We start from the raw sequence: 16,219 nt of genomic DNA on the forward strand, positions 1-16,219 counted from the left end.
GATGACGCCCCCCCCCTCACCCTCCCTCCTCATCCTCAAGCAGTGAAGAAGAAGAAGACGAAGAAGAAAAAGCAGCAGAAGTTCTCAGCCGGCGAATTACTGTGAGTTTTTCTTGCTTTTTGTGTTTTTTGTCGACGAAATGCTCTCCGTGTGCTGCACTTTTGTGCTCCGGCGTGTTCTTGGACTTCCTTTGTTTGTTTTAAGAGTGCGTTTGCGGGAGGGGGCGTCGCGTCGAGCAAACTTGACCGGGGTCTCCCCAAACTTTGGGCAACTTTCCTTGTCATGCTGTCATGGCAGATCAAATTCAACGTCTTCGTGAGGATTTACCGGGCATGTTTCATGATGGGGAGAGTGATGGGGCAAAGCTGGCACTTCTTCAATGGGGGAAAAGTTTTTTTTTCCCCGTTAGTTCATTTTTTTAAAAATCTTACTGTTTGATTTTTGGTCTACTTGGGTGGTGCCCAAAACTGCGATGGCTTCCCTGGTTACACTGGCCAAATTAAAAAAAAAAAAAAAGTAGAAGCGCTCAACTCCATTCAGATCCTCGTAGATACTCAAATAAATTATATAGAAAATCGGCGTTGATAATTTAGGACAAGTTTTATGCTGTTGGGGATAAAAAAAAAGTACCACACCATTTTTTTCTGGTTTATTCTTTACAGGTCCAACGGTCGACAAGTCATCAATTATTCAATCAATTATTTTGCTCAATCGTGTGACACCCTGGGGGAAAAAACAACTTGCAGATTTTTCTGTAATATTTAATGTCAAATTATTGAAAAATCTCTAATTGTATTCCGTCAAATTACATGTCATGTTAAAAGCTAGCTTGCTCGCGAACAAAATCTGCAATACTACTTAATGCCGGAAGCTTCCTGTTTTTTGGTCTATCTTACAAGTTTAAAAAATATTTAATATTTAAAAAATATTTAATAGCATGTTACATCTTTAAGTGTTAATTCAAGAAAGAGAATTCACATGTTTCCTTTTAACATTGCATACATACAGCAGAACTGCTATAAATGGCTTATCAAAATGGCTTCCATAGCTTTTATATCTGATATAGATGGGAGGCCCTCTGTGGTATATTTTTATTTTTTTAATACTGGAACAAGAGTATCTGTTTAAAAAAAAAAATTATATATATATATATATATATATATATATATATATATACTGTATAGATTTAATCATCCCTAGCACATGCTGACTCATCGTTGACTACTCCATAAGGTTGTTTTTGCCAGATGAAGTGCGCTTTCGGGTTATTACCACATAAGGTATCTTTTTTTTTTTCCCCCTTAGTGACTCTGTTTCCAAAAGAAAAAAAGGATTTAATCCCCCCAGTCCCAAAAAAGAAGGAAGGGGAGGGGGGCTTTTACAGGGGAAAAGGGAGGAGATGTCGGGAAGAGCGTGTGGACAGGAAACGGCTGTTGTGTGTGTCTGGTATTCTGTACTACTCGATACCAAGGAGTATAAAGACTTTAAAACATTAACGTTGAGTAACGGAGTGTTTACCTGAATTCCTTTTGTATCCGTTTTGTAAGAGGAAGCTTGCGGGTTTCCCGCGTGTCCCTGGCTCGCTCTCGTTGGCTTTCCTGAATCCTTGTTTAAGCAAAGACCCCGAAAGTGTAGATGGACCTGGAGGGTAACCTACAGACGCTTGTACGCTCACGTGGTTGTCTTTGGAAAAAGAATGTTGAAACAACACAGCTTTGATGCTTTATGTATTTATAAACCAGTCTTGTGTATCTAGAGCATGATTGTTGTAACAACGCTAATCCTCATTAGTTGCTCTCCATCTTTACAGTCTTGGTCATTTTGCACTTTAGCATAGATACACAATGTGAAGAGCTAACACAAGTTGTCTGTTTCCATTTCAGCATTTACACGATATCAAAAATCTTGCTGTTGAGACCCGTTTTGCTCAAATATTTGTATTTTCATGAACTGAAATGTTACTATTTCTATAGAGCTTGTGCACCTACGTCATAAAGTCACGTGATTTTTGTTTCCCTCACCATATTGCTGGTCAAGCTAAGCATTGCTCAATGCTAAGTCGGTTGGAGACGACACGGAAATACGTCTTGTAGCACGACGCCCAGAGTCTTGTCCGATACCGTCAGACATTTAGAAGGTGAAAATAAACGACGGTACATGGAAAAATGAGATAAACTCAGCATAGAGGACCCATATTTAATGCCGAAATCAATGTTTTCGCCTACAAGAAATTGGACTGTTAATTCGCTCCCGCTTGTCTTGGAGAACCGGATCTAAACATAGATCTGGTGAGGAAGTCATCGAGATTTACAACGAAAAGTTTGAAAACGTATAAAAGTCTGAACGCAGACGAATACTTCTGGATCTGTTCTCATCAGGAATCAATCCCATATAGTGACGGTTTTGATGGTTTGTGAACGCGGAAGCATGTTTGGCGGCACGTTAACTTTTGCAGGAATTCAGCGATCTTTTCATCTAGTATTCAATACAAATACTAATATTTAAATTAAAAAAAAAAAGAGGACCGAGTCGTCTCCATGGAACATACACGGAAGCGATTGCAGTCACACTTAACGTCCGAAAACCTCTGCAATTTTTTTTTTTTTTTTGAACACGCATTGTTCTCAAATGAGCTAACTTGGCATTATAAATACTTTTTAGTTATTTGAGATTTAGAATAATAATTCCTACCTGAAAGGAAGCGATCGCTATGCAGGCGTGTGTGTATTTTGTTTTGGCACCATCAATCACATTTAATTTCTGAAATCCAGTGATATTTTCTGTTCTTTTCAGTTGGTATTTTTTTGGAATATCTGTCTCGTCTGTTGTGACAACAAAGAGCGCAACAGGTCTCGGGTATTGACAATATTCTCCTCCGATTCAATGTCGAGCAGCTCTGTTTGACCGGCAATATGGCGGCGTGGAAATGGTGACGTCACGTGCACGAGCTCTATATGTTTTATTTATATATATATATATATATATATATATATATATTGTGAAATGGTCACAGTCGTCACGGCGACCTGGGCTCAGATTTTGCTGGCTTTGCTGTATTGACTCGCGGAGGTGGCACAGTACTAACATGCTGGACTCGGGTTGCAGTATTGTAGATACTGGTGTTACAAAAAAACAAAGACCTGTCTCTGTTCTGCCTCACGAGATCGCAAGATGTGATTACCGTAAGTCAAAATCTCAATCACTGTTGAATTTTGCAGTCTATTGACACAGCTTTTTAAGGGGGGCATATTAAGGCAGTACAAGTCAAGAGTTCCGTTTTCAAATCATTAGCCTAATGACATAGTTGCCAAGTCAGACATCACGAACAATTTCATATGAAAATTTTTTTAGAAAACACATTGGCATTTTGTAATGATTCTGAAGCAGTAATTTGAAAGGACTTTGGTAATTAAGGGGTAATGAAATGTAGGAAGTAAAAAAAAAAAAAAAAAAGTTGCCAAGAAAGTCAAGTACAGATAGATTGCTACAAAATCAATTTTACTACAGTAACAAAGTATTTGTACTTCATTACATCGCGCAACTGACCTGGCAGAAGTGGTCTTGAACTAAGCTAAAGCATCAATGTGGCTGGCATGATTAGGCCCGTTACGATAAGTGCATTATCGTTTGTCAGTCACATTTGAAAAATGTACGGCTGTGGTCAGTCAGATATAAAGTTGCGGGTGTCATTAGGGATGGAATCTCATGTCCTTTAAAATAACTTACTTAATTGTTATACACGAGTATCTAGTTGTTACCTAATATCATAATTTAATGACACTGCACAGACTGAGACAGATATTTTTTAAAGAGGTCGATAGACATTCAATTTCAAAACTAAATATTCATATCATGAAATAATTTTGTTTCATCATGATGTATACTGTAGTTATCTTACATAATTTACGGCGCTATCTATTGTCAAGCCATTGATGAAAGCAAGCAGTAGATGATCTATATCTTCCTAAGGCATGGAGAGGGGAAAAGTTTTCAAGTTCAATGTAACGCAGTACCACGGGGGGAAATGACCGTTCGCATTTAGATATATGGACAGACTTGGATCAAGTCAAAGTAAATCACAATCTCATACTTATTATAGTTAGATACTGAAACATTACATGTTATACCCCAGACCCCCCCCCCCCCCCCAATCTACTTTTCAAGCAACCAGCCTCTCGGGATTGACTGGCGGGGCACGAGGGTGCACGCGCGGCCAGCTTGCTAGAACGCGCCTTTATGTGCGTGCGCTACACATATCGACCACACCTGAATCAAGCGACGAGCAGGATGATAGTCTAACGTCTTTTTGGGGGGGGGGGACTCCGTCACACAATCAACCAAAACTCCTTCACGATCGACGCATTGAGTGCCCCTGGTGTAACTGAATTTCCTTTTGACATGGCTCATGATGTTGATGACTTTTGACGTAAATGCGCTCGCAGTATGTGAAGCAGCTCGGAACATGCGCTTTTGGCAAATGCTCAGTACGGTTAACTTCCATTTCCTCTTTCCGGGTGAATACTGATTGTTTAGGAGCAGGCTTGTTCTGTTACCAACATTTATGAAATGAACACGTAAATTAACGTCAAGACTGCAAAAAATAAGCGACGTCTTTTTAATATCTATTTTTTTTTTCTACTCGTAACAAATTTTATGCGTGTTTTTTTTTTTTTTTTTTTTCCGTACTCGACTGTGCAGATTTACGAGTGCGATGGTGCTCGAGTGTAATCGCCCCCGTCAAATGAGAGTGACTGGTTTGATAAATAAAATGGACACGATCACTTTTCCAGACTCTTAACTTGTCATTGTAGTAGTGAGCCCACATACGTGGACGGTAACTGTTTAAGCATAACTGCAGTGACACGTTTTTCAGACAAAGGTTGACTATGGAGCGTCAACATATACTGTATTGTATTTAAAAATACGTTTGACTAAGTGGAACAGTGGAAGATTGGTTATCACGTTTGCCTCGTAGTTGTGTGATTCCAGGGCTCAAATCCCGGCCCCATCTGTGTGGTGTTTGCATGTTCTCCCCTGTTTCTGCATGGCTTTTCTCCAGGGACTCTCCCACATCCCAAAATCATGCATGCTAGGTTAACTGAAGACTCAAAATTGCCTATAAGTGTGATTGTGAGTGCGACTGTTGTCTGTCTCCATGTGCCCTGCGATTGGCTCCCAACCAGTTTGAGGGCGTACACCGCCTCTTGCCCGATGACAGCTCCAGCACCCCCCCGCGACCCTCGTTTGATTAATACCTAGGTCTCGGTCGTATATGAGCTCTTTGGGGAGCCGCCATATTTACGGAGTGCGTAACGATGACATCACCACGCGTTTTCGTCGAGATGAAGCATGCGCCGGCCGACCTTTTCCCGCCTCTATTCTGAATGACGCACACGTAACAAAAACGTCTCGTCGTTTTGGCAAAAGGAATAGTCCACCCCTTTGAAGCAACTCAAATTCCATTGGGATTCGGCCAGTTTATTTATTGTGTTGAGCATTTTCATTCGGTCTGGGCTTCAAAAGCGATTGTAATGGGAATAGAAGGCTCCGTGTAAACCAGGCCAGTCTTGCAGCCCTTTATTCTTTATTTCAAACCCAGGGGATACATAATCCTAAGAAATTCTTAAACACAACAGTAACAGGAAAATGGTGATTTATTTATTTTTATTTTTTAATTGTATTTGGGACGGGTGGCAATTATTTGCCTTATTGAGGTAAAAGTCTCATAACAGGCCACAATCAGGGAAAAAACACTTCTTTTTTGTTTATGGTTAAGTTATATGATAAGGTTACTAATTTATAATCTCTCGTCCCAAAAATGGAACACTGCCTGCGAGAGGGTACTTGGGTTTTCTTGGACACCAAATTATGTCTTCAGATTAAAACACGTTAATATTTTGATATACTGAAGGATATCATGTGTGAAAATCATGATGTCTCAAAAATGGGACTCTGCCCACGAATGGGTTAAAGCAAAAAAAGAAAAAGGGCAGGTCTTATTTTTCATGATTCAGAGGCATTAAACATACAACAATATTATCATGATTTTTGGGACAATTTTGTCATCCTTCAAAAATGATGGCGACAAGCCTAAGCACAAGCATGCTAATGACAGAATCAAAGCAGATAAATCCACTCAAGTTTGGCAACTGACATGCGTCCCATTGGGAGGCTGCTGCTAGTTTCCATTGCGGCGTCCACACAAGATTCCAGATGTCAGTGAGACCCAGGAGTTCCGTCACATGGTTCTTTCTTTCTCTCAGCATGGGAATGACCCTGTCAGCACCCCGCCCCCACAGCTAGACCCCAAAATAACGCAGATAGTGTGACTCCATCCAGTCTCGCTCTCAAGGGACGGCCTTCGAGTTGAAAAGTCCTGAAACTGCGATATTGTCCGGGAGAGATTGTTTGCTAACGCTTCCTGGAATTGTTATGTAAATTCAGCCAGTTTCACTTGGCGCTGTGAAATTTGGCTGGCACGTCTAATGTGAGTAGACGGGCCAAAAAAAAAAAATGCCTACAGAAGCCAAAATCAAAAAGAGACAGGAAGTCTGCCATTTGGGTTCAAGATGGCCAACGAATGGGGATGTGGGAAGAAACCGAATGCCCGGAGAAAAGCCACGCAGGCACGGGAACAACATGCAAACTCCACCCTTTTCAAAGAGCCATTTTTGCAAGGAAACTCGAGAATTATTTTCATTTCCTCATTTTAAAAATGTCAGCCTCAGAAGAAAACTTGACTGCAAAAAAAGTCTCAACTCATGCCTGAAAAGACACCAGAAGTCTACCATTTTGTTGTGAAGTGGCCATTTTCAGATTATTCTCGCGTCTTTCGTTCAGTGGTTCCTACAAAAAGCAACTTATCCTCAAGAGTTGGTGCAGTTGCCTCCAAATTTGAAGTGCATATGCTCAAAAGATGTCAAGTTGCCAAAATTGTCATCGTTATGTTTTCATAACATGGATCCATTTTCTGATCTCCTTAGCCTCACGAGGGTCGTGGGAGTGCTGGAGCCAATCCCAGCAGTGATTGGGCAAGAGGCGGGGGTAGACCCTGAACTAGTTTCCAGCCAATTGCAGGGCACATAGAGATGAACAACAATCGCACTCACCATGAAATTTGCTTGACTTGTTAATCAGGAGTAGACCTCCAATCAAGTCTCAAGAAGGCATCCCCGAAAAACCCACAGGAAGTCAGCCATTTTGGAGCTACAGGGTCAGTTTAGAACTCCTAACAAAACGGGAAACTCCAATCCGTAAGGATTTCTGGAGTCCTTTTTCTATTCCAGTGGCATGTTTCTTTTGCAAGTCTTGCTTCAAAGCCAGTCAAAGCTGTTTTAGCCGTTCGTTAATACACTTTGCTAATCCGCAACCTCAACTTCTGTTTTCCCTTTTTGAGTTCAGAAGGAGACCAGGCGAGATTTAACCCCAACTTTTTAGCTGAGCTTGCCTTTGGATGTGTTCGGAATCATTCAGTCGTTCCCCACTCCTTGATCACTAATTAGGGGTGTTGATAAACTGTACGGTGCCCTAAAAAGGCCACAAAAATGACTGTAGACAGCTAAATATTCAATACAACACATCTTCATAAATTAGTTCAAATTTTTTTATTGTTTTTTTGATTGCTCATCTGTCCAGTGATCATCGTTTGTTCACTAAGGAGCGCGGCCGAGCGGACGCAACGGGAATCGAACGCCCTCAGCCGACCTCCTCGGAGATGAAGGCGAGATGAGGCGGGAGGAGGGCGCGGAAGGCCGTCGGAGCTGCAGATGAGGCGAGCGGAAGCGCAACTCGCCATGTTGTTGAAGAGGAAGCTGTGCGTGGTGGTGGCCGTCGCCGCTGTCCTCCTCCTCATGCTCGCCAGTCAAAGCATCCAGACCAAGCACTTCCTGCAGCTGTCCTTGGCCACGCCCACCGCTGACAACACCAGTCAGGAGATGGGTGAGAAGAGACAGTACTTCTTCTTCTTCTTCTTTCGGCTTGTCCCGTTAGGGGTCTCTGCCGTGTGTCACCTTAGATAAACGCACAGTGTTACACCGGATGCCGTTACTGACGCAACCCCTCTGCATCCTGTTGGGGAGAGAATCTTACAGCACCTGGTATTCCCAGGCGGTCTCCCATCCAAGTACTAACCAGGGCCGAACCTGCTTAGCTTCCGAGATCTGACGAGATCGGGCGTTCTCAGGGTAGCATGGCCGTAAGCTCGAGAAGCGATTAGCATTTAAAATGACGGTTCCAAAACCCGGTTGGCATCTTAAGCAGGGGTTCAAAGGTGTATGTTAGGGATTAAGGATTCAAGATAGGCTGAGAGTTATGAGATTTTTATTTCAAAGTAGAGTCTCAAGTTAAAGTCAGGGTTTCAAAGTTGAGTTTCAAGTCCTGCTTTGCGTTGTAAACAAGGGTTAGCTTTTTTATTTAGGGTCCCAAGACCTGCTTTAGGGTATTAAACAGGCTATGGGATTGCATATTATGATTCCAAACCAAGATTATATAATTGAGTTACAAATGGGAATAAAGTTTCTAAGTTTGAAAGTAGGGTATCAAAAGTAGGTGCTTCAATGTACAGTGGGGAACCGAATCCGAACAGCAGCCATCGCTGAGTTGGACGGGGGAGGGGGGGGGGGGGGAACTAACTTGGTAGAAAGGTAGAAGCTGCTCCAAGGCAGCGACCAACAATTTACAGCACTGACAGTTAAAAATATAAAAATAGAAATCTGTATGGCAAGGGATCCTAGTTAAAGTAAGCCATTAAAAAAAAAAAAAAAAAAAAAAAAAATTCCGAAACGAGACAGAGCAGCTAAACGGAAAATATGCGCAAGCTTGTTCTCTATCTGGATCAGTAGATATCAAATAATTCAATTTTTGGAGTAGCGAATTTGATTCAGAAGTCATTAGCTACCGCCGATACAAATAGCGACTCGGGAGGGCAGGTCCGAATCGTAGTTTCAAGTCGAGGTTTCGGATTTCAAATCGGGTTTGGGTTTTAAACGAGGGTTTCAAGAAAATGTTAGGGTACTAAACAGCAGGGTTAAGATTTTAAATGAGTTAAGGTTTGAAATTTGTGTTTCAAGACAAAGTTAGGGTTTAAATAAGGGTTCAAGGGTTTTGAAGAAGTTTCCAAATGGGTTCCTAAATCAGGGTTATGGTGTAAAGTTAGTATTTGATAAAGGGTTGGGGGTTTACAAAAGGACATTCAGTTTTGGTCTCTCTTCTGACGACGTGATGTGTGGTGGTCAACGTTGGGGCCACTTGTGACCGAGCATTTCCTTGATTCTCTGTATTGTTTGTAGCGCCCCCTGTCGACGGCACCAGCACACACAGAACCGTCTCGCTTGAGGATCAGCAGGAAAAAGGCGACACAAGGTAACGTGCCAGTGGCGGGAGGGGGTCCCCAATATTTTGGAGCGGTCTTACCTCCGTCGTCCTCTCAGGCCCTGCGGTTGTTCGGAGTCCTGCGTGTCGGATGCGAGCGCATCCGACTGGTTCCGCAGTCGCTACGATCCCGCACAGCGGCCCGTCCTCCGTGGCGCTGATGACCAGTTCGACCCCGACGCGCTCAATTGGTGGTTGGTGAGAAAAATGCTTCCCTTACACCTGAAACGCGAACTGTGCTCGCGTGGTTTTGGAAACATCACAGACAATTTAGTCGCAACTAACCATCCATTCATGTTCTGAGCCGCTTATCCTCATGCGGTTCTCGGGGGCACCGGAACCTATCCCAGCTGTCGTTGGGCAGGAGGCGGGGTACACCCTGCATTGGTTCACCGGCCAATCGCAGGGCACATAGAAACAAACATCCACACAAGCAGGGCTGGGATTCAAACCTTAGTCCTCAAAACTATGAGGCAGACGCTCTGACCGTTTGGAACACCATGCTCCCATAAACCAACCTAACATACATATTTTTTGGTGTGATTTGTAGAAATCTGAGGTTTTCGTAAACATCAAAGCCATTTCTCCTGCAACAAATATGCATGAAATATCATGAACGTCAATTTTGTCTTGAAACCTAATATTCTTTGCAAACTGTCAAGATTCAAAATTCCGTAAAATTCAAAAAGTTGTCACCTAATCATCCTCCCATGAACCTAACATACGTGTTTTTTTTTAACGTAAGATCACTGATCAAAAAAAAAACTGAAAAAAAAAAAGTACATTTGGCCACCAAAACTGAAGTTGCCATCCGCCAACTGGATACTCCCAAAACAACCACGCCGACCTGTGCAGCGTTAATCGCCAGTTTCGTGGCTGTGAGAAAACATTCCACAGGTAAGTTAGAAAGATTTACTTTGACACTGTTAAAGTTTGTTTGTAAAGGTTTTTTTTTTTTTTTTAATTTTCTGATTAATTTAATTCACTTGAACAAAGTTTTGTTTAGAGTTGTTGTTCACTGTTCACTCCCTGCTTCACTTTTATAGGCCGACTGTTTTTTGCGAAAAAGCGATGTAAATATTTTCCCAAACTTCATCAGTGGATAAGCAAGAAAACACATTTTCTGTGAAATTTTTGATGAATTTCATAATACAGAACTCTGCAAATTGAATCAGTGCGTTTAGCGTCTATTTTCCCATTGCGAGTCCTTGACTTGAAATTTCATGTTTTTATGACAAAAAATGCTCATTTTTTTGCTATGTTATGATCAAAGTGCTTCACAGCGTATTTTGGGAAAAGTTAACGTGTCACGGAAATCGGACCCCAGGTAATATGCAGGGTCACGGTGTTATATGTCTTTCCTTTGCCTTTTTTTGGCTTACCAAGTCAAATTAAAACTTCTTCATGTTACCAGAACTGAAAAAAATGTCAAGCTCACACAACCACTTTTGCATGGCGAATTTGGAGGAAACCCCGCCATAATCCAACCATGTCCTCCACATGTTTTGGGAGTACGAAGATGGCGGCCAACTGGCCTCAACCAATCGACACACCGCTTAATGTGTATGCGCTATCCAGTCTTTTTTTTTTTTTTTTCTTTTCATAAGACTCCTCAAATATTAAAAAGATCTAACGTACTCGTTTTTGTACAAATCAGACCTCTTCAAAATAAGTCAATTTTGATTCAATTCTTAAAATTGTGTTTTGAGACTCCTGCACACCTCACGCAGTTGCCCTTCGATGTTTTTGTGAGCAACGGGGCCGCTTGAGTCATCGGCATTTTGGTCACCTTTCAAGCCAACTGAGATGGGTGGACGGCCAGGCGCGACCTGAGATCATTTTGCAAATGGGAGCGCTTCCGAGAAGTCCGCTTCCCAGCGGGCGGCATCCGTCCGCGCCGTGCTTCCTAACTGATTTTCGAAGCGATTAGACGAGGAGGAACTGCGCCGCTCTGTAGGGATTTTGTCTGGCGTCTTTTGCCGGTCGTCTGAGCTTCTTGCGCGCTGTGTGTCACCCCCTGCCCCCCGGCTCCACAGGCCATTAGGAGATTAAAATGGGAGCGGGGCAGACGATGACTTCATCCTGCTGATTCACTGCATTGTCGTCGCATTGAGGCAACAGCAGCGGTGCCGTAACATAGGAGTCTTCTCAAATCAGCTTATCTCCTTCAAATCAGTGCATATGCCATTATTCCGTTCCAGCATCCCGCCAAAAATATTTTTGAAATGACTTGGTAAATTTGATATAAAAAGAAAGTTGTTTAAAAATTCCTGTATTTAAAATACAAAAAGAGGATATTGCCTGAATTTGAAATGCACAACAACATAAATGATCATTGTAGAACAGTAACATGCCTCCTTTCCCTCCGCAGAGTCTCCAGCGTTCGGGGAATGACCAGAGCGTGCAGGAAGTGATGTCACGCATGTTCCGGGTCATCTCCCCGCCTCCCACGGACTTGGCGCCGCGGCCGTCACGGTGCCGCACTTGCGCCGTGGTGGGAAACTCGGGCAACCTGCACAAGTCGGAATACGGGAAAGACATCGACGCCCACGCCGCTGTCATCCGGTACGTTTTTCCCACATCCTCAAAGTGGGACGCCCTCGCTTGTGGGCCATGAGATTTTTTTTTCCTGCAGCTCACAACCCCCAAAAAATGGCTTTTGAAGTTGACTTGAAATTAAATGGAAACACTTTCAACGTTGTACCCAAATAAATCTTAAGCCTAATTGTATAATTGCAGCAGTCGGTTTTTTTTTTTTTTTTTTTTTTTTTTTTTTAGTATTCCGATTCCCTTTTTTCCCCCGCCCAGGATGAACAAGGCGGTGACGCGAGGATTCGAAAAGGACGTGGGCAACCGCACCACGCATCACTTCCTGTACCCGGAGAGCGCGGTAGACGTGGCCCGCGGCGTCAGTCTCATCCTGCTGCCCTTCAAGATCCGAGACCTGGAATGGCTGACCAGCGCCTTGTCCACCGGAGAGGTCAAAATGTAAGAAAACAATTTGAAAAGTTGTAGGAAAATTTAGGGCTAGGCAATTAATTGGAATCTAAGCGATTCCAACCATCATAAAAATCTTGTAATTGTGCGTGTTATGCTTTTTACGTTTTCTTTTGTTGTTTTTTTTTTTTTTTTTAAACATATGGATTTACATTCCTGCGTGTGTAAATATTACTGAGACACGCCAGTAAATTTGCAGCAACACGCTCTCACGGCGCTAACCCTAGCTCAGCACTAGCAGGGCCGGTTAAAGTCACTTCCTCGCCACATCTTACAATTAAAAAAAATTTGTTGGAAAATTTAGGGCTGGGCAATTAATTCTGGCTTCCACCCATCATAAAAATGTTATTGTGTGTATGTTTTTTTCTGTTTACTTTTTTTTTTTTTTTACCTTTTTTTAACATTTTCTGTACGAATTTACATTCCTGTGTCATTTTATTTTACTATTTTTTTACTTTTTATTTACTATTTTTTTGTGGTTGTTCGTTTCAGTAACATTTAAAGTTGAGTTTTGGTAGTTAAATACCAATTTTCACAAGGAACAAATGATTATTAATTGGGCTTTGAATATCAATGAGAATAAATGTGCTCATAACTTTTTTGTGTGATCGCCCAGCCCTAGGACGCAAGTTGTCTTTTGTCGGCGTATTTGGCTAACCTCATTTTTTCCCCGCTGTGTGTTTGTTTTTCTTTCGTGTTCAGGACGTACATGCGGGTGAAGGAGCGAGTGCAGGCCGACAAAGACAAGGTAACCGTGACGACCGCAAGCGCCTCCCCCCCGCCCCCACCCCTGCCGTTGACGTTGCCACTCGGTGTTGACGTCGCGTGTGTGCGCGTCCGCATTTGTGGAGGTGGTGGTGGTGAACCCGGCCTTCTTCAAGTACGTCCACGAGCGCTGGACGGAGCGCCACGGCCGCTACCCGTCCACCGGCATGCTCGCCGTCGTCTACGCGCTGCACACCTGCGACCAGGTCGCCACGGCAACACTCCAGTCGTCTTTCTCAACGCCCGCTTGCCCGCTAACAAGCTTCTGTTCTCTCGGGATGCGTGGGCGTGTCCTTTGCTCTCCCATCCTTCCATCCTTTCAGTTTTTGTCCCTTTTCCCTTCCTGGCTTCCTTCCTTTCTCCTCTTTCCCTTCTTTCTTTTCCCCTTCCATCTGCCCTTAATTTTTTTCTTCTGTTCTTCCTCCTTTTTCCTACACTGCTTGTCCTTTTCCTTTCTCTTTCCTTTTGGTTTTCTTTTCTCCTCCCCCGTTCCCATATTTCTTCCCCCACCTCCCTTTTTCCTTTTCTTCCCTCCCTCCCTCCAGGTGTCTGTGTTCGGCTACGGCGCCGACCCGCAGGGCAACTGGCACCACTACTGGGAGGAGAACCGCTACGCGGGCGCCTTCCGCAAGACGGGCGTGCACAGCGCCGACTTTGAGACGCAGGTCATCCGGCGGCTGGCGGACGAGCGGAAGATCCGACTGCACGCGTGAACCCGCCGGACGGGCCGGACGTCCCGTGGCACTGAACAAACACGAACCTCGTCGTCCATTTTGTGCCTTTTCCGCAACGCTGTGGGGGAAAAAAGTGTTTTGCTCTGAGGTGGGGAACGACCACACACACTATTTGGGACTTTTGCCTTATCTCGACAATGAGTTTAGGGATAAACCTTTTTTTTTTTTTTTTAAACTTTTTTTTTTTCGTTTTCCCCTTCTTCTCTCATCGGAGCACTTTGTCTTAAGGAAATGGCAGCCATCTTCCTTTCCTCCCTCCTTTCGTTCAAACTGAACCATTGCCGTCCAGTAAGTATTGATCCCCGTTTCTGTTATGCCGCAGTCTTATCATCCAAAATGCTTTCAAATACATTTTTTCTCCAAAGTTCTACAAACCATATCGCATGATGGAAGTGGGAAAAAAAAAAACGCACATCAGGCTGACTTTTTTTTTTTTTTAATTAACATTTGTATAAAATATGACCGTGAAAACAACTTTATCCAAATGTTAGTTAAAACCCCAAAAACACAAATGTGTATATTGTAATTCCCAGCCTACAGAGCGCACCTGTTTACAAGCCTCACCGAGTACATTTCTAAAGGAAATACCGTTTGGTACAAGCATACCGCGACCGCGCTAACCCTAGCGCCGCGCTAACAGGGCTGGTTTAAAAAAAAAAAAAAAAAAAACATCCCGGTAAAAATCTGAGACACAACAGAAACACGCAGCGCAAATAGGGCCGGATCGGTAAAAGTCACTACGTACAAGTTTGTAGACATCAAAAGACGATGCACTCATGTGACATCAAAGACTATTAACGTAATTCCCGGCCTACAGAGCGCGCCTGGTTATAAGCCTCACCAAGTACATTTGTAACAGAAATACCATTTGGTACATACGCCGCACCTGTGCAAAAGCCTCAAGTGCCTACATTGAAACATGAGATATTTACAAAGACTAAACAGAGAGTTTAATGCTAGCGCTAAGGCTAGCGCCATGCTAACGCTGGCGCTGTGCTAACAAGGCCGGATTAAAAAAAAAAACATACCAGTAAAAATCACTGAGACACGGCAGAAACACGCTAGCTCGGTGCTAAAAGGGCCAGATCGGTAAAAGTCACTATGTACAAGTTTGTAAACATCAAAAAACGATACACTTGTGTGACATCAAAGACTATTAACGTAATTCCCGGCCTACAGAGCGCACCTGGTTATAAGCCTCACCGAGTACATTTGTAAAGGAAATGCCATTTGGTACATGCACACGCCGCTGCGCTAATGCTGTGCTAATGCTAGCGCCGTGCTAACGACCTGCTAACAGGGCCGGTTGAAAAAACAGACAAAAAAAAAAACATACCGGTAAAAATCACACAGGCACGGGAGTAACACATTAGCGCAGCGCTAACATGGCCAGACCGGTAAAAGTCACTACGAACAAGTTTGTAAACATCAAAAGACTCGTGTGACATCAAAGACTAACCATTACCGTAATTCTCTGCCTAAAAAACGCACCTGGTTATAAGCTTCACCGAGTACATTTGTAAAGGAAATCCCAATTGGTACATACATAAGCCGCAGCTGTGTAAAAGCCGCAAGCGCCCACATTGAAACGAGATATTTACAAAGACAGACGGGTTTAATGCTAGCGCAGCACTAACGGTACCACTTACGCAAACAGTGCCGGTTAAAATAAACCTTACCGATAAATATCACTGAGACATCCCAGTAACACAGCAGCAACACGGTAGCAGGGCCAATTTAAAAAAAACATACCGGTAAAAATCAGAGACACGGCAGTAACACGCTAGCGCTGCGCTAGGGTGGCCGGACCGGTAAAAGTCACTACGTGCAAGTTTGTAAACATCAAAAGATGATGCACTCGTATGACATCAGAGACTATTACCGTAATATTCAGCGCACCTGATTATAAGCCTCACCGAGTACATTTGTAAAGGAAATACCATTTGGAACATACATACGCCGCAGCTGTGTAAAAGCTGCACGTGCCCACATTGAAAAACAAGATGTTTACAAAGAAAGACGGTACATAGAGTTTAACGCTCGTGTAGCGCTAATGCTAGCACTCATGCTAACACAGCTGGTCAAACTAAAACTTACTGGTAAATATCACTGAGACACGCCAGCAACATGCTAGCACAGCGCTAGCATGGCCGGTTAAAGTGATTTCCTCGGCACATATATTCCACCGATCTCACTCTTACCTTTTCCGCTCGAGTGCCCCCTTGCGGTCGTTAGAAAAAATGCACAAATTAGCCGCATCACCGCATAAACCGCAGGGTTGAAAGCCTGTGAAAAAAGTCGCGGCTTGTAGGCCAGAAATTATGGTACATTTTTTGGTGTTTGGTGATAAATAA

General features: G+C 43.2%; 1 protein-coding gene and 1 non-coding gene across 6 annotated transcripts in view; one reads left to right on the forward strand and one right to left on the reverse strand.

Moving 5' to 3' along the window:
* st3gal8 (ST3 beta-galactoside alpha-2,3-sialyltransferase 8) overlaps window positions 1–16,219 on the forward strand; it is a 19,284-nt gene continuing 3,065 nt past the window's right edge. Inside the window, exons 1-11 of one of the 5 annotated variants that reach the window (XR_009796690.1) lie at window positions 64–101; window positions 7,138–7,213; window positions 7,636–7,938; window positions 9,288–9,360; window positions 9,429–9,567; window positions 11,741–11,934; window positions 12,178–12,357; window positions 13,069–13,114; window positions 13,218–13,337; window positions 13,677–13,953; window positions 14,094–14,153. Coding sequence is in view for 1 of the 5 variants with exons in the window: in XM_061831473.1 (XP_061687457.1) it covers window positions 7,767–7,938; window positions 9,288–9,360; window positions 9,429–9,567; window positions 11,741–11,934; window positions 12,178–12,357; window positions 13,069–13,114; window positions 13,218–13,337; window positions 13,677–13,844 (1,092 nt within the window). In the remaining 4 variants the exon portion in view is untranslated. Of the gene's footprint in view, window positions 102–7,137; window positions 7,214–7,635; window positions 7,939–9,287; window positions 9,361–9,428; window positions 9,568–11,740; window positions 11,935–12,177; window positions 12,358–13,068; window positions 13,115–13,217; window positions 13,338–13,676; window positions 15,166–16,219 lie in introns of those variants that run through there. The other 4 variants (XR_009796688.1, XM_061831473.1, XR_009796687.1 and 1 more) reach the window with 4 other exon arrangements.
* Window positions 8,082–8,200, reverse strand: LOC133508169 (5S ribosomal RNA). The gene has a single exon (XR_009797001.1). It is a non-coding gene; the product is annotated as a 5S ribosomal RNA (ribosomal RNA).

This window comes from Syngnathoides biaculeatus, chromosome 10 (assembly GCF_019802595.1).
Source record: "Syngnathoides biaculeatus isolate LvHL_M chromosome 10, ASM1980259v1, whole genome shotgun sequence".
NCBI lineage: Eukaryota > Metazoa > Chordata > Actinopteri > Syngnathiformes > Syngnathidae > Syngnathoides > Syngnathoides biaculeatus.